A 25460-nucleotide genomic window follows, 5' to 3' on the forward strand; every position below is an offset into this window, starting at 1 on the left:
AATAAGTATGCATATACGACAACACTTCAGAGATTCAGGTTGCTTCTTATATGTCTTTAATTAAAGTTGACTTATTGTTATATTTCAGTTTTGCCTTCCATACTCAGTACTTTATTTGTACTGACATCTTTTTCTTAGAGACCCTGCATTCATGCCTGCAAGGATAAACAATTAGTTTTATGAGCCCTCATAGTAGATGAGATTGACATTCAGCGAAGGATCGTTAAACTCCACCTCATTCGGAGTGCAGCCGAGTCTATGAGTCATCGTGTCAGAGTTTTGCTACAGACTTATGGGTAGGCCGGTACCTTGTCCCATTTGATGTCAGATAATTTTAGAGGCTTTGTAGACAGAGATTCATTTTGTACAGTATGTCAAAGGCCTTGAAGGCCCATATGCATTCATGTTTTAAGAACGATATTCATTGATACAGTATTTTTCCACTTATAGTTATACATTACAAATTGTGGCCATGTTGGCCCGTGATAGTTGCAGAAGAAAAAAAATGAGTTACAGAGTGGTTCGCTCGGGCCGGTGCGATATCGGGTGTCAGCCACGCCTCCCTAGGTTTGAGGCGTGACAAAGTATATTTGAAGCTAGTAGAAAGCAGAGATGAGGATGAGAGGAGTATGAATAGGGAATGGTATAAGAAATCTAAGAATGAGGCAAAGTTAGTCGTTCGGGAGGCTAAGCATGTAGCATTTGGATGGTTGTATGGAGAACTTGGGTCCAAAGGCAGGGACAAAAAGCTACAAGTGCTAGCCAAGGAGAGGAAGAGGAGGATCGTGACCTAGACCAAGTGAAGTGCATCAAATTCAAGGATGACAATATATTGGTGGATGTCGCACTTATTAGACGTAGATGGCAAACGTACTTTCATGAACTATTGAATGACGAGGGGAATAAGGGACATCATGATGGGGGACTGAGGTTCTCTGAGAGTCCCCGTGAATTTTGGTATTGTAGGTGTATCAAGTTTGAAGAGGTTATGGGGGATATGCATAAGATGAGCAGAGGTAGAGCGACTGGGCCAGATGAGATCCTTGTAGAATTTTGGAATACCGCAGATAAAGTAGGCTTGGAGTGGCTTACTAGGTTATTCAATGTCATTTTTAAGATAGTGAAGATGCTTGAAGAGTGGAGGTGGAGTACAATGATTCCATTGTATAAGAATAAGGGATATATCCAAAATTACAACAACTATAGGGGCATCAAGTTGCTAAGTCACACCATGAAAGTTTGAGATAGGGTGGTGGAAGTTAGGGTGAGGAGTAGTGTATCTATTTTCGAAAATCAACTGGGGTTCATGCCTGGACGATCGACTACTAAAGCCATTCACATTATTAGGAGACTGGTGGAGCAATATAGGGATAGAAAGAAAGACTTGCACATGGTATTCATTGACCTAGAGAAAGCTTATGATAAAGTTCTGAGGGAGGTGTTTGAAGGTGAGAAGTGCGCTCGTAGCTTATACGAGGGTGATCCAAGGATATACACGATAGTGTTAAGACCCAGGTTAGGATGGGCTTGCGTCAGGGATCTGTTCTTAGCCCGTTTTTATTTCCCTTGGTGATAGATGTTCTAATGCAGCACATTCAAGAGGAGGTGCCTGTCACGACCTGAATTTCCCACCCTCAGGAGTTGTGATGACGCCTACTAGTGAAAGCTAGGCAAACCAACCATTTGAATTATTTACGTTCTTCCCATTTTAGTCATTTTACAATTAATAACCAACAATTGATAAACAACGGAAATCTAATAAGTAGAAGACTGAAATGTAATAATTTAAGAAAGATACCAATGCCAATCCATACAAAAACTACCCAAGACTGGCGTCACAATTCCACAGACTGTCTAGGAATATTACAAATAAAAGTTTGAAAGATTTATTACAACACTGTCTTTGAAATATGTAAAAGAAATAGACTAAAAGGATAAGAGAAGACGCCAAGACCTGCGGACGCCTGCAGGACTACCTCAGAATATCCGACTGGACTGAAGGCAGCCACCCAAAGCTACAGTCCGTATGCTGCTGCTCCGAGATTTGCACACAGTGCAGAGTGTAGTATCAGCACAACCGACCCCATGTGCTGGTAAGTGCCTAGCCTAACCCCGACAAAGTAGTGACGAGGCTAGGACCAGACTACCAAATAAACTTGTGCAGTTAAATCATATACATCGGAAAAGAAGAATAGGAATGTACAGTGAAGGATGGGGGGGACATGCTGCGGGGAAACATCAGTTAAAAATAGAAAGACAGCAAGTAAATACGAGGAACACCATATCTATATTATCAACAAGAATCAAAAATCAAGCAAGTGCACGACATCACCTTTCGTGCTTTTACTCTCGTCCTCACCATAAGAATCAATATAAACTGCACGGCATCACCCTTCGTGCTTTTACTCTCATCCTCACCATAAAATCAATATAATCGGCACAGAATTGTACATCGTGCGACACAGCATCACCCTTCGTGCTTTAACACTCTCTCACCAAAACAATACACGGCATCACCCTTCTTGCTTTAACACTTTTCCTCACCCAACCAACAATCACAAACAATAAGGCAAGGAAATAAATAAAATTACAATAGAATCCAAGCAAGGGAACAATAGTTCAACAATCAAATCCTGACAAGGGAACAATATCAAAAGCATCAACATTCCAGCAAGGGAGATAGCATTAAAAGCAACAACATCCCGGCAAGGGAGACAATATAATAATTCTCTTCTCTTTTTTTTTTCACTTTTACTTCACAACTCACTTCACAACTTGAGCCAACGCTCTATAAGATTCAAATGCCAATTATACTTCCACAATTCATTATACAACTTGAGCCAACGCTCTTCCATACTCGAATACCACTATTACTCCCACAAACTTTACTCAACAATAGAAATCATCACAAAAGGCATGAACAATACAAACGAGGTCATAATAATCATGATATAAGACTCACGAGCATGCTTGACACCAATGTATAGATACTCGTCACCATGCCTATACGTCGTACTCAACAAATAACACATAGCAAATAGGACACAACTCCTAATCCCTCAAGCTAAGGTTAGACCAAACACTTAACTCGATGCCACGAACACAATTCAAGTCTCAACTATCGCTTTACCTCTTGATTCCACCACCAATTCACTCGTATCTAGCCACAAGTTACTCAACTATATCAATAAATGCTAAATGAATCAATTCCAATGCATGAAAATAGGTTTTCTAAAGTTTTTCCCAAAAAGTCAAAAATCATCCCCTGGCCCACACGGTTAAAACCCGAGGTTCAAACCAAAACCCGATTACCCATTCCCTTACGAACCCAAATATATAATTTGTTTTGAAATCGGACCTCAAATCGAGGTCCAAATCGCCAAAATTTAAAAAACCTAGGTTCTACCCAAAACACCTAATTTCTCCCATGAAAACCTTTGATTTTGAGTTGAAATCATGAGAAAAGATGGATGAAAACTAGTTAAAAATGACTTACAATTGATTTGGAAGAGTACTTGTCTTTGAAAAATCGCCCAAGAGTGTTTTGGTTTTGAAAAGGTTTGAAAAATGGAAGATTTTTGGCTAAGTTATAAATTTGTAGGTCGCAGATGTCGCAGTTACGACCAGGGTTCGCAATTGCGAACCCTTCAGAAGTGTGCTATTCTTGCATTTGCGAACTCGCAATTGCAATGAGGGATTCATATTTGCGACAAAAGGAATTGCTGGGCCACTTCGCATTTGCGAAGGAAGGATCGCATTTGCGATCAGCCCTTCCCAGGTCTTCTCTCGCATTTGCGATGGGTTAGTCGCATTTGCGAGCCATGCGAAGCCTGCAGGCCTGCAACATACCAATTAAAAAATCTGCAACATCCTAAGTTAAATTCCACTCCGTAGCCTATCCAATACTCACCCGAGCCCTCGAGGCTCCAAACCAAACATGCACACCAACCTAAAAACATCATACGGACTTGCTCGTGCAATCAAATCATGAAAATAACATGTAAAACCATGAATTAAACCTCAAAACTCATCCTTTTTATCAAGAACACTTAAAGTTTGTAACTATTCAACTGGAAGTCCAAATCACGCCAAATAAACTCCATTTTTCACCAAATTTTACAGTTATCCTTTAAATGCTATAAAAAGTTTGTACCGGGTTCCGGAACCAAAATACGGGCCCGATACCAATGGTTTCAAACATTAATTCTTTTCTTTATTTCATAGATAATTCAGCAAAATAATTTCTTTCAAAAATTGATTTCTAAGGCTTGGGACCTCGGAATTTATTTTCGGGCATACGCCCAAGTCCCATATTTTACTATGCACCTCCCGGGATCGTCGGAACACAGATCCGGGTCCGTTTGCTCAAAATGTTGACCAAAGTCCACCATAATCAAATTTTAACTCTATACATTTCTATTTCTCATATTTTCACATAAAAGGCTTTACGGATATAGGTCCGGACCACGCACGCAAATCGAGATGAGGTAAAAAGAAGGTTTTAAGACCTCGGAACATAGGATTTATTTCTAAAACAAGTGATGACCTTTCGGGTCATCACATCCTCCACCTCTAAAACAACCGTTCGTCCTCGAACGGATATAAGAAGGAAGTATCTGAGTCGGGGAAAAGATGGGGATAACGGCTCCGCATATCGGACTCGGACTCCCAGGTAAATGCTTCAGCAGGCTGACCTCTCCACTGAACACGAACAGAAGGGAAACTCTTCGATTTCAACTAACGAACCTGCCAATCTAGAATAGCTACTGGCTCCTCCTGATAGGACAAGTCCTTGTCCAACTGGACAGTGCTGAAATCTAACACGTGGGATGGATCGCCGTGATACTTCTGAAGCATGGACACATGAAATACTGGATGCACGGTTGATAAGCTCGGCTGCAACGCAAGTCTGTAAGCCACCTCTCCCACTTGATCAAGAATCTCAAACGGGCCAATGAACCTAGGGTTAAGCTTGCCCTTCTTTCCAAATCTCATCACGCCCTTCATAGGCGACACCCGAAGCAATACCCGCTCACCGACTATGAAAGCCAAATCACAAACCTTACAGTCGACATGACTTTTTTGCCTGGACCGAGCTATACGAAGCCTATCCTGAATAATCCTGACCTTGTCCAAGGCATCCTGCACTGGATCTGTACCCAACAACCGAGCCTCTCCCAGCTCGAACCATCCAACCGACGACCAATACTGCCTACCATATAAAGCCTCATAAGGAGCCATCTGGATACTCGACTTGTAGTTGTTGTTGTAGGGAAACTCTACTAAAGGCAAAAACTGATCCCACGAGCCTCCAAAGTCAATGACACAAGCTCGAAGCATATCCTCCAAAATCTGAATAGTCCGCTCGGACTGCCCGCCCGTCTGAGGATGAAACGCTGTGCTCAACTCAACCTGTGTGCCTAACTTTTGCCGAACTGCTCTCTAAAAATGTGAGGTAAACTGCGTACCTCGATCTGAAATAATAGACACGGGCACACCATGAAGACGAACAATCTCCCAGATATAGATCTCGGCTAACCTCTCGGAAGAATAGGAGACTGCCACAGGAATGAAATATGCTGACTTGGTCAGCCTATCAACAATAACCCACACCACATGGAACTTCCTCTAAGTCCGTGGGAGTCCAACAACGAAGTCCATAGTGATACGCTCCCACTTCCACTTAGGAATCTTAATCTTCTGGAACAAACCACCAAGCCTCTAATGCTCGTACTTAACCTGCTGACAGTTCAAACACCGAGCCACATATGCAACAATATCCTTCTTCATTCTCCTCCACCAATAATGCTGTCGCAAATCCTGATACATCTTAGCGGCACCCGGATGAATAGAGTACCGGGAACTATGGGCCTCTTCTAAACTCAACTCCCAAAGCCCATCCACATTAGGCACACAAACTCGACCCTGCAGCCTCAAAACTCCATCATCTCCTAAGGTAACCTGCTTGGTACCTCCGTGCTGCATCGTATCCCTAAGGACACACAAATGAGGATCATCATACTACCTATCTCGGATATGCTCCAATAATGAAGAACAAGCAACTGTGCAAGCTAACACACGGCTGGGCTCAAAAACATCCAACCTCACGAACTTATTGGCCAAAGCCTGAACGTCAAAAGAAAGCGGTTTCTCACCGACTAGAATATACGCCAGACTGCTCATACTGGCTGACTTCTTACTCAAAGCATCGACCACCTCATTGGCCTTTCCCGGATGATATAAGATGGTGATATCATAGTCCTTTAATAGCTCCAACCACCTTCTCTGCCTCAAATTTATCTCCTTCTGCTTGAACAAATACTAAAGACTCTTATGATCCGTGAACACCTCATATGCCACGCCATATAGATAATACCTTCAAATCTTTAACGCGTGAACAATGGCTTCTAACTCCAAATCATGAACCGGATAGTTCTTCTCATAAATCTTCAACTGCTGCGAAGCATAGGCAATGACCTTGCCATCCTGCATCAACACCGCACCAAGTCCAATACGAGATGCATCACAATAAACTGTATATGGCCCTGAACCTGTGGGAAAAACCAACACCGATGTAGTAGTCAAAGCTATCTTGAGCTACTAAAATCTCGCCTCACACTCGTCCGACCACCTGAACTGGGCACCTTTCTGGGTCAACCTAGTCATTGAGGCTGCAATAGACAAAAACCCCTCTACAAACCGACGATAGTAGCCTGCCAAACCTAAGAAACTCCGGATCTCTGTAGCTGATGCTAGTTTAGGCTAGTTCTTGACTGCCTCAATCTTCTTTGGATCTACCTGAATACCCTCTACTGATACAGCATGACCCAAGAATGCAACTGAACTCAACCAGGAATCACACTTCAAAAACTTCGTATACCACTGACTATGTCTCAAAGTCTAGAGGACCACCCTCAGATGCTGCTCATGCTCCTCTCGGCTGCGGGAATAGATCAAAATATCATCAATGAAGACTATCACAAATGAATCCAAGTAAGGCCTGAACACTCAGTTTATCAAATCCATAAAAGCTACTGGGGCATTTGTCAACCCGAATGGCATCACCAAGAACTCATAATGCCCGTATCGAGTGAGAAAAGCTGACATCGGATGCCCTAATTCTCAACTGATGGTAGTCAGATCTCAAGTCAATCTTCGAAAATACCTTGGCACCTTGAAGCTGGTCAAACAAATCATCAATCCTCGACAATGGATACTTATTCTTGATTGTAACCTTGTTCAACTACCGGTAATCTATACACATTCTCATCGATCTGTCCTTCTCCTTAACGAACAACACCGGCGCATCCCAAGGCAAAACACTAGGTCTAATAAAACCTTTTTCAAGAATATCTTGCAATTGCTTCTTCAACTCTTTCAACTCAGGCGGGGCCATACGATACAGCAGAATATAAATGGCTGAGTGCCCGGAGCCAACTCAATGAAGAAGTCAATATCCCTATCGGGTGGCATACCCGGCAGGTCTGAAGGAAATACCTCAGGAAACTCACGAATAACAGGCACATAATCAATAGAAGGAACCTCGGCACTAGAATCACGAACATACACCAAATAAGCCAAACACTCCTTTTCGACCATATGCCGAGCCTTCGTATATGAGATAACACTACGAGTAGAATGACCAGGAGATCCTCTCCACTCTAAACGAGGTACACCCGGAAAGGCTAAGGTCACAGTCTTGGCATGATAGTCCAAGATAGCGTGGTAAGGTGATAACCAGTCCATCTCCAATATGACAACGAAATCAACCATGCCTAGAAGTAACAAATCTACACGAGTCTCAAGACCCCCAATCACAACTATACACAAATGATGGACACGATCTACATAATAGAATCACCCGCCGGTCTATACATATATACATAAGCACTCAAATAATCACTAGGCATGACCAGATACGATGCAAAATAAGATCACACATAGGAGTATGTAGACCCTGGATCAAACAGAACTAAAGCATCTCTACTACAAACTAGAACAATACATGTGATAACTGCATCGGAAGCCTCAGCCTCAGGCCTGGCTGAAAGGGCATAACATCGGGGCTGGGCCCCATCACCCTAGACTACATCTCTGGGACAGCCTGCTACTGGCTGGCCTCCACCTCTAGCGGCCTGACCTCCACCTCTAATACCTCTACCTCCACCTCTAGCACCTCTACCTCCACCTCTAGCTGATTGAGCGGGCTGTGGAACACTCGGTGCCTGAACCATGGCACGAGAACCCTGATGTTGAGAGCTGCTCGATGATTGAGGGCAAAACCTAGAAATGTGACCCATATCACCACAAGTATAACAAACCCTCAACTGCTGAGACTGCTGACCCTGACGACCTGAATGACCACCCCGAAAACTCTAGCACGGTGGTGCACTGCCCCTACCTTAACCTCTAGCATGGCATCGGCCTCGCCCTCTGCCCCTCGTGGGAGTTGCTGCTGGGGGCTCGGGCTGCTGATCGGTGGATGAGGAAGCGTGTGTTCTCGCCATCTACGAAAGAACAGAGTAGAAATTCAATTAGCATCTAGAAACCAAACCGCACGACAGGAAAAATAGATGTGAAGTTGTTTTCCTAACTCTGTAGCCTCTGGGGGATAAATACAGACGTCTTTGTACCGATCCCTTAGACTCTACTAAGCTTGTTTGTGAATTGTGAGATCCATGTAAACTAGAGCTCTAATACCAACTTGTCAAGACCCGGATTTCCCACCCTCGAGTGTCGTGATGGCGCCTACTAGTGAAATCTAGGCAAGCTAACCATTTGAATTATTTACGTTCTTCCCATTTTAGTCCTTTTACAATTAATAACCAACAATTGATAAAAAGCGGAAATCTAATAAGCGGAAGACTGAAATGTAATAATTTAAGAAAGATGCTAATACCAATCCATACAAAAACTACCCAAGACTGGTGTCACAATTCCACAGACTGTCTAGGAATACTGCAAATAAAAGTCTGAAAGATTTATTACAATACTATCTCTGAAATATGTAAAAGAAACAGACTAAAAGGATAGGAGAAGACGCCAAGGCCTGCGGACGCATGGAGGACTACCTCGGAATCTCCAACTAGAATGAAGGTAGACACCCAAAGCTACGGTCCGTATACTGCTGCTCCGGGATCTGCACACAGTGCAGAGTGTAGTATCAGCACAACTGACCCCATGTGCTGGTAAATGCCTAGCCTAACCCCGGTGAAGTAGTGACGAGGCTAGGACCAGACTACCAAATAAACCTGTGCAATTAAATCATATACAATGGAAAAGAAGAACAAGAATGTACAGTGAAGGATGGGGGGGGGGGGACATGCTGTAGGGAAATATCAATTAAAAATAGAAAGACAGCAAGTAAATACGAGGAACACTATATCTCAATTATCAACAAGAATCAGAAATCAAGCACGTGCACGACATCACCCTTCGTGCTTTTACTCTCGTCCTCACCATAAGAATCAATATAAATTGCACGGCATCACCCTTTGTGCTTTTACTCTTATCCTCACCATAAAATCAATATAATCGGCACGGAATTGTACATCGTGCGGTACGGCATCACCCTTCGTGCTTTACACTCTTCCTCACAAAATCATACACGGCATCACCCTTCGTGCTTTAACACTCTCTCACCAAAATAATACACGGCATCACCCTTCATGCTTTAACACTCTTCCTCACCCAACCAACATTCACAACCAATAGGGCAAGGAAATAAATAAAATTACAATAGAATCCCGACAAGGTAACAATAGTTCAACAATCAAATCCCGGCAAGGGAACAATATCAAAAGCATCAACATCCTGACTGTCACGAACTATTTTTTGAACAAGCCTGGACCGACACTCGATCACTAAACATGACCGAGCGAACTAGCTCTGCTTATCAAATCTATTATAAATCCAAACCTTATATGCAACAAGACAATACTCTAACCATATACTTTTGACTAATTTTGAATATTTAAATAAATCAACTCCAAAATTTTATTCGTAGTAACTACTGAATTACTGCTAAGTTATTATCAAAAACATCTGAATCTTAACCCAATGACTATGTCTATGAAACCTCTACTGATAACTGACGCACTGCTCAGGACATAAGATTTTCTGGCCAGTTCTCTAAGTAAACAAAGAAATAACTAAGTAAAGATGACTCAAAGGAACACTCCACGAACAAAAGCAGAGCTCACCAATAGAACTGGAAGAGAAGGAAGTCCTAACCCGTAGCCTGCTCGCCTGCAAAACCGGTTCTTACGTTGTACCGCAGACCAACATAGGTTCCCAAAAGAGAACGTCAGTACCATCCATTGTACTCAGTGAGTCTCAACAACAGGGGACATAACTTTAATAAAATACACCTTACGAGCAAAGAATATAAATGCATAGAAAACATAAAGCCTCTAAAACAATTCTAAAATAATTGCATAATAGCTGTTTACGAATATTCTAAAAGAAATTCTTTTCTTTTTCTAAAAAAAAAGTACTTCTCTTTATACTTTGGGAGTTCCAACTATCCTGACTTAATTTTGTCTCAGTCACCGTGTGATCAGCACGGGTTCGATCCCAACCTGATCGAATAGGCCTAATCCACGAGGTGCCACTCCCTTCATGGTTCTCAACGCTCATGTATCATATCTTAGCATGGCTAAGTAAATTCTCAACAACGAGACCCTCGGCTCGTGTGCTCCCTACTTTGGCACAAGTAGTTTCAGGAAGTCAACGCCTTGGTCAGGACCCTCGGCCTGGACGATGACCCCTTCTAAGAATAAAGGATACTCCCAAAAATTATTTCTTTCTAAAATTTATTCTTGTGTCTTTTCAAGTCTAAATCTTTCAAACATACCTATTCTAGAATTCTTAAATGTAAGGTATGGCATAAGAATGAAATAAGTATTCAAAATTATTTCTAAATATTCTTGTTTTTTCATGAATTTTCAACATGAAAATGGAATAGAAGAATAACACAAAAATCTGAAAATTTATGCACATATATAAAAATAAATCATCTAACTTTAACTAAAATAATTCTAAAGTAATAGGAACTCACTCACGTCAATTAAGTACATATTCACTCTTTTAGCCAATTCAGCAAACACCTTGTATGCATACATTTGTGAGTTAAACCACTTTGGTAAAGGATTATATCAACTCACCTCAAAACTTCTCGAGCAAATAAGTAGGCCCCAGTCCAATTGACACCAGTCAAACAATCGCTTCTACAATAACCAGTGCATTTTAATCAATTTTAAAGTTTCACACCTAAACATGAAAACTATTGTTGATATGGAGAAAGAAGGGGATTAACTATTCAATTCTTACTTATTACTATTGTAGGATAATTGACAATAAGGAATTCTATATACCCGAGTTCAAGAATTAGTGATTTGTAAAGAACCCTAGAACTTCCCGTTGCCTGCGTGAGTATTGAGTAGCAAGGCTGCCTCTGCTCTGTTTTGTAGCGTTCTGTTTCTCTTTTCCAAGGTTTGCGTGAAAGAACAGAAGGTTTAGACTTCTGTTTTGTTCGAACAAGTGACTTGTTTAAGGCTTTTCTTATTTTCTGTGTTTAGCCTTTTTTTCTCTTGCCTTTTGAAAGGCAGATACGTTCCTCTCTTTTGTTTCTATAAGGCTTTAATCCTTTGTTTACAATAGCCCCTTTATGGGCTTTAGGTTAATTTTTTTTGACTTAACTAATAATTAATGATATCCACTTTTTAATAATTCATAATATTAAAAATTAATATTTCCCCTAATTGTATGTCCAATTATTTATAAATAGAAAAGTAATTCAAAATCAATCACAAGGATTTAAATCCGTAATAGAAGTATAATTTAAGATTATAAAAATTAAATTCTATATTTAGCGTGTCTTGAAACTTTTATAAATTTGAGGAGTGTTACGATCTTCCCTCTTTAAAAACATTCGTCCTCGAATATTACTAGGGCCTTACTCTTAAGCTAACAATCATCCCTTAGGTCCTTGAACCTCTTAAATTTTTCTTAGCACTACTCACTCTTCCAAGGGACTCAAAATTTTGGCTAACTCCCTAAAGTTTCAAAAATTTCGGTAGAGTTTCCCTTGTAATTTGGACTATCCAAAAAAATATCCATGTCACAATTACCACAACTATTACAACAACAACAAATATACCATAACAGGCCATTCATAGGCACCATACATAGCTCATAAATTAATTACTCATACTCCGGCAAGGAGGTACCATAATAACTAACAAGAATCTAAAGCACACCAACTCTAGCACAAGTAAATCACTTTAATGAATTAAATATACTACGACATAAACTAAATTACTACAATAACTAAGTATAATCTAGGAAGGACAGAAACACTTTTTAACTTGTATTTAATAAATGAAATATAAATGTCAAACCAAACTTAGGTTCACATACTTTTTTCCTCAAATAAATATGGATATTTCTTTCTCATATCTTCCTCGACCTCCCACATAGCCTCTTTTGAATCATGATTACTCCACAAAACTTTTACCGATGCTAAATCTTTTGTTCTCAACTTTCTTACTTGCTTATCTAGAATTTCTATAGGTAGATCTTCATAAGTCAAGCCTTCTTTAATTTCTATTGTATCGGTAGGTATTATATGCGACTCATCATGAATGTACTTTCTAAGCATAGACACATGAAAGACAAGATGAACAGAGGATAACTCAACGGGTAGCGCTAGCTTATAAGCCACATTTCCTTTCTTTTCTAGAATTTCATAAGGTCCAATAAATCTAGGGTTAAGTTTCCCTTTCTTACCAAACCTCATAACTCCTTTCATTGGTAAAACTTTCAAAAACACCTTATCACCAACCATGAACTCTAACTCACGATGCCTCTTGTCAGAATAAGACTTTTGATGACTCTAAGATTCTTTAAGTCTTTCTCTAATTAGCTAAACTTTCTCCAAGGCCTCACAAACAAACTCTGGACCAATCAATGACACCTCTGTCGGTTCAAACCAACCCACTGGAGACCTACACTTCCGCCCATACAACGCTTCATAAGGAGCCATACCAATGCTAGCCTGATAGCTGTTATTGCAAGCAAATTCTATAAGTGGCAAGTGATCATCCCAATTACCTCCAATATCTATAACATATGCACGCAGCATATCTTCGAGAGTCTAAATGGTCCTTTCTGCCTAGCCATCGGTCTGTGGATGGAAAGCGGTGCTTAAATTGACCTTGGTACCTAATCTTTTCTAAAATGCTTACCAAAAATGCGCCTTGAACTGAGGGCCTCTGTCAGATATGATTGAAACTGGTGTACCATGCAATCGGACTATTTCTTTGATGTAGAACTGTGCATACTGCTCTGCGGAATCTGTCATCTTTATTGGTAGGAAATGCACGGACTTTGTCAGTCGGTCTACAATAACCCAAATTGAATCATGTTTATGGTACGTGCTAGGTAGACCTACTATGAAATCCATATTAATCATCTCCCACTTCCAATGTGGTATCTCTATATCTTGAGCTAGGCCACTAGGCCTCTAATGCTCGGCTTTGACTTGCTGGCAATTTAAACATTTAGCCACATGATCTGCTACTTGTTTCTTCATGTCTTTCCACCAATACAACTCTTTCAAATCTAGATATATTTTGGTAGCACCTGGGTGGATAGAGTACCTCGAACTGTGAGATTCCTCCATTATGGCCTTCCTAAGACCATCTACATCAGGCACACATAACCGATCATTAAACTTCAAAACTCCGTCACTTCCTAGAGTGAAAGTAGTGATTTCTTTATTTTTGATTCCTTCTTTTAATTTCACTAAGTACGAATCTTCGTCTTGCTTAGCCTTTACATCCGCAACAAGGGAGGATTGCGCTAAGGCATAAGCAGTTATACCTCTTTCTTCGATCTCTTCCAATCTAATTTTGTCATTCGTTAGTTTTTGAATTTCTCGACCCAAAGATCACCTTTGTACTGCAAGATAGGCCAAAACACCCATTGACTTCCTACTAAGTGCATCTGCTACCACATTAGCTTTTCCCGGGTGATAAAGGATATTGATGTCATAATATTTCAATAGCTCGATCCACCTTCTCTGTATCAAATTTAATTCTTTTTGCTTGAAAATGTACTAGAGGCTTTTGTGATCTGTAAACACTTCAGAATGCTCGCCATAAAGGTAGTGTCGCCATATTTTTAATGCAAACACCACTGCTGCAAGCTCCAAGTTGTGTGTGGGGTAGTTCTTTTCATGATTCTTTAACTGCCTGGAAGCATAAGCAATAACTTTTCCATTTTGCATAAGAACACAACCAAGGCCAACTCTGGAGGCATCACAATACACTATGAACCCACCCGAACCTGTCGGCAAGGTTAACACAGGTGCAGTGGTCAACCTCTTCTTTAACTCTTGAAAACTCTGCTCACAAGCGTCTGACCATTGGAACTTAACTGCTTTCTGAGTCAACTTAGTTAATGGAGCTGCAAGTGAGGAAAACCCCTCTACAAACTTCTATAGTATCCAGCTAACCTGAAGAAATTCCTAATTTCGGTTGGCGTTGTCGGCCTAGGCCAGTTTTTGACTGCTTCTATCTTCTGAGGGTCTACTTTTATTCCTTCACTAGATACTAAATGGCCTGAGAATTCCACTGACTACAACCAGAACTCACATTTTGAAAACTTGGCATAAAGCTCATTCTCTTTCAAGGTTTGCAAGGCTATTTTGAGGTGTTTTGCATGATCTTCCTTGCTCTTAGAGTACACCAAAATATCGTCTATAAACACAATAAGAAAGGTATCCAGGAATGACTTGAAAACTCTTTTCGTGAGGTCCATGAATGCAACTGGAGCATTTGTCAACCCGAAGGACATTACTAGAAATTCATTGTGCCCGTAGCGAGTTCTAAAGGCTGTTTTAGATATATCCTCTTCTCCGATTCTCAACTGATGGTATCCCGACCTCAAGTCTATTTTTGAAAAGTACTTTGCACCCTGAAGTTGATCAAATAAATCATCAATTCTTAGCAGTGGGTACTTGTTCTTAATGGTAACTTTATTCAATTGCCGATAGTCGACGCACATTCTGAGAGACCCATCGTTCTTCTTGACAAACAAGACCGAGGCACCCTACGGTGAAACACTCGGCCTGATGATGCCTTTGTCAAGAAGGTCTTTCAACTGTTCTCTCAACTCATTAAGTTCTGTTGGAGCCATCGTATAAGGAGGTATAGATATGGGTTGAGTGCCTGGCATGAGATCAATGCCAAAGTCTATGATTCTTTCAGGAGGAAGTCTGGGAAGGTCATCTGGGAACTTCGGAAATTCTCTAACAACTACACTAACTGAAGAGCTGGTGGTTCTGATTCTAGATTAATAATGTGAGCCAAATAGGTGAGACACCCTTTACTGACCATTCGTTGTGCCTTAAGGTAAGAAATAAACTTACCTACAAGCGATGCTGAACTACCCTTCCACTCTAAGACTTCTTCATTTTGAAATTGGAATTTGACTATCTTGGCACGACAATCTAACATGGCATAGAAGGAAGACAACCAATCCATACCCATGATCACATCAAAATCCACCATTTCTAACTTTATGAGATCGGCCTCGGTGTTGCGACCTTGGATTGAAACTATACAACCTCTATAGACTCTTGTGACTCTCACCGATTCGCCAACTAGAGTAGATACTAGGAATGACTCACTAAGTTGTTCCGGTTCTAGCCCGAGGTTAATTGCAAAGTATGGAGTCACATATGAAAACGTTGAACCTAGATCCATTATGGCATAAGCATTATGTGATCAGACTAGAAGTATACTTGTAATAACTTCTACTGATGGCTCTGCACTCTGACGATCAAGTGTAGCAAACAAAGGGGGTTGTCCCTCTCCTTGAGTAACTCGATCTGCACCTCTGCCTGCTCCATTCGTGGTTTGATTATGAGAACCACGAGCTTGAAGTGGTGCAACTACAGTAGCTGAGGAACTAGAAGGACGAGTTGATCGACCACTAAAATTACATCATAACTTTGGCAGTTGGCTTTATATGACCAATGTCTCCACAATAATAGCAACCATGAAACTCGAGCTTGCACGGACTTGAATGTTGCCGCTTATATGTTCCACAAAGACCTTGTTGGTGTAAATTTTGCTCAGCATGACTCTGGCTATGTGAGGATGATGTCCTAAAATTCTAATTCTGGCGAGACTGGTTTCCATAACTCTGAGTACGTCTGAAGGAAGACCCACCACCTGACTGATGACTGGACTGATCTGGTGCTATTGACTCCTTATTAGAGGAATCCCTTCTACCTCCGCTGGATATACCATTAAACCTGCCCACTGTCCGGGCTTTCTTGTTATGCTCTTTTTCATCTCTCCTTTGTTGTATGTCTTTTTCTAAGTGCTTGGCAAATTCTACAACAGAGGAGAAGGCTGTCATCCCTACCGCTGCAGCTGATGTCGTATCCTTAATGTGGTAAGCTAAACCGCCAACAAACCTGCGAATCTTTGCCTTTTCTATCTTAACCATGTGAGGAGCATGCTTAGCTAACCTTATGAATTTCATGTAGTACTTTTGCACACTTTTATTCCCTTGCTTGAGCTATTCGAACTCTGTAGCCTTAGCATCCCTATCCTCTTCTGGGATAAAGTTAGCCATGAAGGCCTCTTCAAAATCTTCCCAAGTAGGCGGACCATCATCTTCATCTCTTTCCTTTTCCCACATCTCAAACCAAGCGCCAGCCACATCTCTAAGCTGGTAAGCAGCTAGCTCCACAACTTCATCATCAAATGCTTTCATCACTCAGAGGGCTTTCTTGACACCCTCTAGCCACAATATTGGATTTTCAACAACTACAGAATCATGGAACACTGGAGGACTCAACTTCAAATATTCATTCACTCTTGACGACTCAGAATTGTTCTATCTATTTGATTGAGGTGGAATCTCATCTCTTCTCTCGCTCTGGTTGGCCATAAAGGCTTTAAACATCTCCATAGCACTGTTAACAACATTAAACATCTGACCCACCCCGGGAGATATAGTTGTCTGAGCCAGAGCTACTATTGGGGGCGGCACTGGATCCTGAGGTACTTGCTCATCATTATCCACCCCTTCTTCACGTTCCACTCGGGGTACTTGGACCCTTTTTGTGGATCTACCCTTCCTTTTCTAAGTTAAAGTCTTCTTAGTTCTTCCTTGATCCACAATAGTAGCAATAGTTTCTTGAGCAGCATCCTGAGTGTTTTTGTCAGAGTTGCGAGTACGAGCCATTTCTGCAAGTTTTGGAGAAAGGAAAACATTAGATAATGTTTTAGAGGTAGGATCTACTGCACGATCTAAAGTATGAAAAAATGAGATTTTTCTTAAATGCTTGTAGCCTCCTGTTTTTAAGTATGGCTCGCTTCATACCCATAAACAAGATTCTACTAACAGGGCTTCATAGACCCCTAGGACTCAATAAACCTGAGGCTCTGATAACAAGTTTGTCACGACTCATTTTCTGAACAAGCCGTGATCGACACTCGATCACTAAACATGACCGAGCGAACCATCTATGCTTATTAAATCTATTATAACTCCAAACCTTATATGCAACAAGACAATACTCTAACCACATACTTTTGACTAATTTTGAATATTTAAATAAATCAACTCTAAACTGTATTCATAGTAACTACTAAATTACTGCGAAGTTATTATCAAAAATATCTGAATCTTAACCCAACGACTATGTCTATGAAACCTCTACTGATAACTGACGCACTGCTCAGGACATGAGATTTCCTGGCCAGTTCTCTAAGTAAAAAAAGAAATAACTAAGTAAAGATGACTCAAAGGAACACTCCACGAACAAAAGCGGAGCTCACCAATAGAACTGGAAGAGAAGGAAGTCCTAACCCGTAGACTGCTCGCCTGCAAAACTGGTTCCTACGTTGTATCGCAGACTAACGTAGGTTCCCAAAAGAGAATGTCAGTACCATCCATTGTACTCAATGAGTCTCAACAACAGGGGATGCAACATTAATACAATACACCTTACGAGCAAAGAATAAAAATGCACAGAAAACATAAAGCCTCTAAAACAATTCTAAAATAATTGCATAATAGCAGTTTACGAATATTCTAAAAAAATTCTTTTCTTTTTTTTAAAAAAAAATTACTTCTCTTTATACTTTGGGAGTTCCAATTATTCTGAATTAATTTTGTCTCAGTCACCGTGTGATCGACACGGGTTCGATCCCAACCTGTTCGAATTGGCCCAATCCACGAGGTGCCACTCGCTTCATGATTCTCAGCGCTCATGTATCATATCTTAGCATGGCTAAGTAAATTCTCAGCAACGAGACCCTCGGATCGTGTACTCCCTACTTTGGCACAAGTAGTTTCAGGAAGTTAACGCCTTGGTCAGGACCCTCGGCCTGGACGATGACCCTTTCTCAGAATAAAGGATACTCCCAAAAATCGTTTCTTTCTAAAACTTCTTCTTGTGACTTTTCAAGTCTAAATCTTTCAAATATACCTATTCTAGAATTCTTAAATGTAAGGTATGGCATAAGAATGAAATAAGCATTCAAAATTATTTCTAAATATTCTTGCTTTTTCATGAATTTTCAACATGAAAATGGCATAGAAGAATAACACAAAAATCTGAAAATTTATGCACATATATCAAAATAAATCATCTAACTTTAACTAAAATAATTCTAAAGTAATAGGAACTCACTCACGTCAATTAAGTACATATTCACTCTTTTAGCCAATTCATCAAACACCTTGTATCCATACTTTTGTGAGTTAAACCACTTTGGTAAAAGATTATATCAACTCACCCCAAAACTTCTCGAGCCAATACGTAGGCCCCAATCCAATTGACACCAATCAAACAATCGTTTCTACAATAACTAGTGCATTTTAATCAATTTTAAAGTTTTACACCTAAACATGAAATCTATTGTTGATATGGAGAAAGAAGGGGATTAACTATTCAATTATTACTTATTACTACTGTAGGATAGTTGACAATAAGGAATTCTAGATACCTGTGTTCAAGAATTAGTGATTTGTAAAGAACTCTAGAACTTCCCGTTGCCTGCGTGAGTATTGAGTAGCAAGGCTGCCTCTGCTATGTTTTGTAGCGTTCTGTTTCTCTTTTCCAAGGTTTGTGTGAAAGAATAAAAGGTTTAGACTTATGTTTTGTTCGAACAAGAGTTCTTAATAGACTTGTTTAAGGCTTTTCTTATTTTATTTGTTTTAGCCTTTTTTTCTCTTGCCTTTTGAAAGGCAGATACTTTCCTCTCTTTTGTTTCTATAAGGCTTTAAGCCTTTGTTTACAATAGCCCCTTATGGGCTTTAGGTTAATTTCTTTTTTTTTGTTGACTTAATTAATAATTAATGATACCCACTTTTTAATAATTAATAATATTTCCCCTAATTGTATGTCCAATTATTTATAAATAGAAAAGTAATTCAAAATAAATCACAAGGATTTAAATCCGTAATAGAAGTATAATTTATGATTATAAAAATTAAATTCTATATTTAGCGTGTCTTGAAACTTTTATAAATTTGAGAAGTGTTACGATCTTCCCTCCTTAAAAACATTCATCCTCGAATGTTACTAGGGCCTTACTCTTAAGCTAACAATCACCCCTTAGGTCCTTGAACCTCTTAAATTTTTCTTAGCACTACTCACTCTTCCAAGGAACTCAAAATTGTGGCTAACTCCCTAAATTTTCAAAAATTTCGGTAGAGTTTCCCTTGTAATTTGGACTATCCAAAAAAATATCCATGTCACAATTACCACAACTATTACAACAACAACAAATATACCATAACAGGCCATTATAGGCACCATACACAACTCATAAATTAATTACTCACACTCCAGCAAGGAGGTACCACAATAACTAACAAGAATCTAAAGCACAACAACTCTAGCACAAGTAAATCACTTTAATGAATTAAATATACTACGACATAAACTAAATTACTACAACAACTAAGTATAATCTAGGAAGGACAGAAACACCTTTTAACTTGTATATAATAAATGAAATATAAATGTCAAACCAAACTTAGGTTCACATACCTTTTTCCTCAAATAAATATGGATATTTCTTTCTCTTATCTTCCTCGACCTCCCACGTAGCCTCTTTTGAATCATGATTACTCAACAAAACTTTTACCGATGCTAAATCTTTTGTTTTCAACTTTCTTACTTGCCTATCGAGAATTTCTATAGGTACCTCTTCATAAGTCAAACCTTCTTTAATTTCTATTGTATCGGCAGATATTATATACGACTCATCATGAATGTACTTTCTAAGCATAGACACATGAAAGACAGGATGAATAGAGGATAACTCAACGGGTAGCACTAGCTTATAAGCCACGTTTCCTTTCTTTTCTAGAATTTCATAAGGTCCGATAAATCTAGGGTTAAGTTTCCCTTTCTTACCAAACCTCATAACTCCTTTCATTGGTAAAACTTTCAAAAATACCTTATCACCAACCATGAACTCTAACTCACGATGCCTCTTGTCAGAATAAGACTTTTGACGACTTTGAGCTGCTTTAGGTCTTTCTCTAATTAGCTATACTTTCTCCAAGGCCTCACAAACAAACTCTGGACCAATCAATGACACCTCTGCCGGTTCAAACCAACCCACTGGAGACCTACACATCCGCCCATACAACGCTTCAAAAGGAGCCATACCAATGCTAGCCTGATAGCTGTTATTGCAAGCAAATTCTATAAGTGGCAAGTGATCATCCCAATTACCTCCAAAATCTATAACACACGCACGCAACATATCTTCAAGAGTATGAATGGTCCTTTCTGCCTGGCCATCGGTATGTGGATGGAAAGCGGTGCTTAAATTGACCTTTGTACCTAATCTTTTCTGAAATGCTTGCCAAAAATGCGCCGTGAACTGAGGGCCTCTATCAGATATGATTGAAACTGGTGTACCATGCAATCAGACTATTTCTTTGATATAGAACTGCGCATACTGCTCTGCGGAATCTGTAATCTTTACTGGTAGGAAATTCACGGACTTTGTCAGTCGGTCTACAATAACCCAAATTGAATCATGTTTATGGTACGTGCGAGGTAGACCTACTACGAAATCCATATTAATCATCTCCCACTTCCACTGTGGTATCTCTATATCTTGAGCTAGGCCACTAGGCCTCTAATGCTCGTCTTTGACTTGCTGGCAATTTAAACATTTAGCCACATGATCTGCTACTTGTTTCTTCATGTCTTTCCACCAATACAACTCTTTCAAATCTAGATATATTTTGGTATCACCTGGGTGGATAGAGTACCTCGAACTGTGAGATTCTTCCATTATGGCCTTCCTAAGAGCATCTACATCAGGCACACATAATCGATCATTCAACTTCAAAACTCCGTCACTTTCTAGAGTGAAAGCAGTGATTTCTTTGTTTTTGACTCCTTCTTTTAATTTCACTAAGTACAGATCTTCGTCTTGCTTATCCTTTACATCCGCAACAAGGGAGGATTGCGCTAAGGCATAAGCAATTATACCTCCTTCTTCGGTCTCATCCAATCTAATTCCATCATTTGCTAGTTTTTGAATTTCTCGACCCAAAGATCGCCTTTGTACTTCAAGATAGGCCAAGACACCCATTGACTTCCTACTAAGTGCATCTTCTACCATATTAGCTTTGCCCGGGTGATAAAGGATATTGATGTCATAATCTTTCAGTAGCTCGAGCCACCTTCTCTGTCTCAAATTTAATTCTTTTTGCTTGAAAATGTACTGGAGGCTTTTGTGATCTGTAAACACTTCAGAATGCTTGCCATAAAGGTAGTGTCGCCATTTTTTTTAATGCAAACACCACTGCTGCAAGCTCCAAGTTGTGTGTGGGGTAGTTCTTTTCATGATTCTTTAACTGCCTGGAAGCATAAGCAATAACTTTTCCATTTTGCATAAGAACACAACCAAGGCCCACTCTGGAGGCATCACAATACACTGTGAACCCACCCGAACCTGTCGGCAAGGTTAACACAGGTACAGTGGTCAAACTCTTCTTTAACTCTTGAAAACTCACTCTGCACACAAGCATTTGAACATTGGAACTTAACTACTTTCTGAGTCAACTTAGTTAATGGAGCTGCAAGTGAGGAAAGCCCCTCTACAAACCTTCTATAGTAGCCAGCTAACCCAAAGAAACTCCTGATTTCAGTTGGCGTTGTCGGCCTAGGCCAGGTTTTGACTGCTTTTGTCTTCTGAGGGTCTACTTTTATTCCTTCACTAGATACTACGTGACCTAAGAATTCCACTGACTACAACCAGAACTCACATTTTGAAAACTTGGCATAAAGCTCATTCTCCTTCAAGGTCTGCAAGGCTATTTTGAGGTGTTCTGCATGATCTTCCTTGCTCTTAGAGTACACCAAAATATCGTCTATAAAGACAATAATAAAGGTATCCAGGAATGACTTGAAAACTCTGTTCATGTGGTCCATGAATGCAGCTGGAGCATTTGTCAACCCAAAGGACATTACTAGAAATTCATAGTGCCCGTAGCGAGTTCTAAAAGCTGTTTTAGATATATTCTCTTCTCCGATTCTCAACTAATGGTACCCCGACCTCAAGTCTATTTTTGAAAAGTACTTTGCTGCCTGAAGTTGATCAAATAAATCATCAATTCTTGGCAGTGGGTACTTGTTGTTAATGGTAACTTTATTCAACTGCCGATAGTCGACGCACATCTTTCTTCTTGACAAATAGGATCAAGGCACCCCACGGTGAAACACTCGGCCTGATGATGCCCTTGTAAAGAAGGTCTTTCAACTGTTCTCTCAACTCATTAAGTTCTGCAGGAGCCATCGTATAAGGAGGTATAGATATGGGCTGAGTGCCTGGCATGATATCAATGCCAAAGTATATGATTCTTTTAGGAGGAAGTCCGGGAAGGTCATTTGGGAAAACTTCTGGAAATTCTCTAACAACTTCACTAACTGAAGAGCTGGTGGTTCTGATTCTGGATTAATAATATGAGCCAAATAGGCGAGACACCCTTTACTGACCATTTGTTGTGCCTTAAGGTAAGAAATAAACTTACCTACAAGCGATGCTGAACTACCCTTCCACTCTAAGACTTCTTTATTTGGAAACTGGAACTTGACTATCTTGACGTGACAATCTAACATGGCATAGAAGGAAGACAACTAATCCATACCCATGATCACATCAAAATCCACCATTTCTAACTCTATGAGATCGGCCGCGGTGTTGCGACCTTGGATTGAAACTATACAACCTCTATAGACTCTTGTGACTCCTACCGACTCGCCAACTAGAGTAGATACTAGGAATGGCTCTAAGTTGTTCTAGTTCTAGCCCGAGGTTAATTGCAAAGTATGGAGTCACATAAGAAAACATTGAACCTGGATCCATTATGGCATAAGCATTATGTGAGCAGAATAGAAGTATACCTGTAATAACTTCTGCAGATGCCTCTACACTCTGACGATCAAATGTATCAAACAAACGGGGTTGTCCCCCTCCTTGAGTAACTCGATATGCACCTATGCCTGCTCCATTCGCGGTTTGATTATGAGAACCACGAGCTTGAGGTGGTGCAACTGTAGTAGCTGAGGAACTAGAAGGACGAGTTGATCCACCACTAAAATTACATCGCAACTTTGGGAAGGTAGCCTTTATATGACCAATGTCTCCACAATGATAGCAACCATGAAACCCGAGATTGCACCGACTTGAATGTTGCCGCTTACATGATCCACAAAGACCTTGTTGGTGTGAATTTTGCTCAGCATGACTCTGGCTATGTGAGGATGATGTCCTAAAATTTTGATTCTGGCGAGACTGGTTTCCATAACTCTGAGTACGTCTGAAGGAAGACCCACCACCTGACTGATGACTAGACTAAGCTAGTGCTATTGACTCCTTGTTAGAGGAATCCCTTCTACCTCCACTGGATGTACCATTACACCTGCCCGTTGTCCGGGTTTTCTTGTTATGCCCTTTTACTTCTCTCTTTTGTTGTCTGTCTTTTTCTAAGTGCTTGGAAAATCTCACAATAGAGGAGAAGGCTGTCATCCCTACCATTGCAACTGATGTCGTATCCTTAATGTGGTAAGCTAAACCGCCAACAAACCTGCAAATCTTTGCTTTTTCTATCTTAACCATGTGAGGAGCATGCTTATCTAACCTTATGAATTTTATGTAGTACTCTTGCAGACTTTTATTCCCTTGCTTGAGCTGTTCGAACTCTGTAGCCTTAGCATCCCTATACTCTTCTGGGATAAAGTTAGCCATGAAGGCCCCTTCAAAATCTTCCCAAGTAGGCGGACCATCATCTTCATCTCTTTCCTTTTCCCACATTTCAAACCAAGCGCTAGCCATATCTTGAAGCTGGTAAGCAGCCAGCTCCACAGCTTCATCATAAAATGCTTTCATCACTCAGAGGGCTTTCTTAACACCCTCCATCCACAACATTGGATTTAAACATCTCCATAGTACTGTTGACAACATTAAACATCTGACCCACCTCGGGTGATATAGTTGTCTGAGCCAGAGCTACTGTTGGGGGAGGCACTAGATCCTGAGGTACGTGCTCATCATTATCCACCCCTTCTTCACGTTCCACTCGGGGTACTTGGACCCCTTTTGTGGATCTACCCTTCTTTTTCTGAGTTAAAGCCTTCTTAGTTCTTCTTTGAGCCACAATAATAGCAATAGTTTCTTGAGCAGCATCCCAAGTGTTTGTGTTAGAGTTGCAAGTACGAGCAATTTCTGTGAGTTTTGGATAAAGGAAAACATTAGATAATTTCTTAGAGGTAGGATCTACTGCACGATCTAAAGTATGAAAAAATAAGATTTTTCCTAAATGCTTGTAGCCTCCTGTTTATAAGTATGGCACGCTTCATACCCATAAACAAGATTCTACTAACAGGGCTTCATAGACCCCTAGGACTTAATAAACCTGGGGCTATGATACCAAGTTTGTCACGACCCATTTTCTGAACAAGCCGAGACCGGCACTCGATCACTAAACATGACCGAGCGAATCATCTCTGCTTATCAAATCTATTATAACTCTAAACCTTATATGCAACAAGGCAATACTATAACCACATACTTTTGACTAATTTTGAATATTTAAATAAATCAACTCCAAAACTTTATTCATAGTAACTACTAAATTACTGCTAAGTTATTATCAAAAACATCTGAATCTTAACCCAACGACTATGTCTATGAAACCTGTACTGATAACTGATGCACTTCTTAGGACATGAGATTTCCTGGCCAGTTCTCTAAGTAAACAAAGAAATAACTAAGTAAATATGACTCAAAAGAACACTCCACGAACAAAAGCGGAGCTCACCAATAGCACTGGAAGAGAAGGAAGTCCTAACCCGTAGCTTGCTCGCCTGTAAAATTGGTTCCTACGTCGTACCGCAGACC

At 40.2% G+C, this 25460-nt stretch overlaps 4 protein-coding genes across 4 annotated transcripts; 1 reads left to right on the forward strand and 3 right to left on the reverse strand.

Moving 5' to 3' along the window:
* The first annotated feature begins 706 nt into the window (after positions 1-706).
* LOC138885601 (uncharacterized) lies at positions 707-1243 on the forward strand. The gene has a single exon (XM_070166564.1). It carries the CDS (start codon positions 707-709, stop codon positions 1241-1243), a length of 537 nt encoding a protein of 178 aa, XP_070022665.1.
* A 15920-nt stretch (positions 1244-17163) lies between these two features.
* Positions 17164-20474, reverse strand: LOC138885602 (uncharacterized). The gene is made up of 2 exons (XM_070166565.1): positions 20084-20474; positions 17164-17267 (listed from the first exon to the last, which is right to left on the reverse strand). The coding sequence occupies exons 1-2, from the start codon at positions 20472-20474 to the stop codon at positions 17164-17166; spliced, it is 495 nt and encodes a 164-aa protein (XP_070022666.1).
* Positions 20475-20588: 114 nt separating this feature from the next.
* Positions 20589-21680, reverse strand: LOC138885603 (uncharacterized). Its single transcript, XM_070166566.1, has 2 exons — positions 21308-21680; positions 20589-20956 (listed from the first exon to the last, which is right to left on the reverse strand). Exons 1-2 carry the CDS (start codon positions 21678-21680, stop codon positions 20589-20591), a joined length of 741 nt encoding a protein of 246 aa, XP_070022667.1.
* A 1029-nt stretch (positions 21681-22709) lies between these two features.
* On the reverse strand, positions 22710-24449 carry LOC138885604 (uncharacterized). The gene is made up of 4 exons (XM_070166567.1): positions 23983-24449; positions 23465-23880; positions 23092-23172; positions 22710-22987 (listed from the first exon to the last, which is right to left on the reverse strand). The coding sequence occupies exons 1-4, from the start codon at positions 24447-24449 to the stop codon at positions 22710-22712; spliced, it is 1242 nt and encodes a 413-aa protein (XP_070022668.1).
* Between the last annotated feature and the right edge of the window lie 1011 nt (positions 24450-25460).

This window comes from Nicotiana sylvestris, chromosome 2, assembly GCF_000393655.2.
Source record: "Nicotiana sylvestris chromosome 2, ASM39365v2, whole genome shotgun sequence".
Lineage (NCBI taxonomy): Eukaryota > Viridiplantae > Streptophyta > Magnoliopsida > Solanales > Solanaceae > Nicotiana > Nicotiana sylvestris.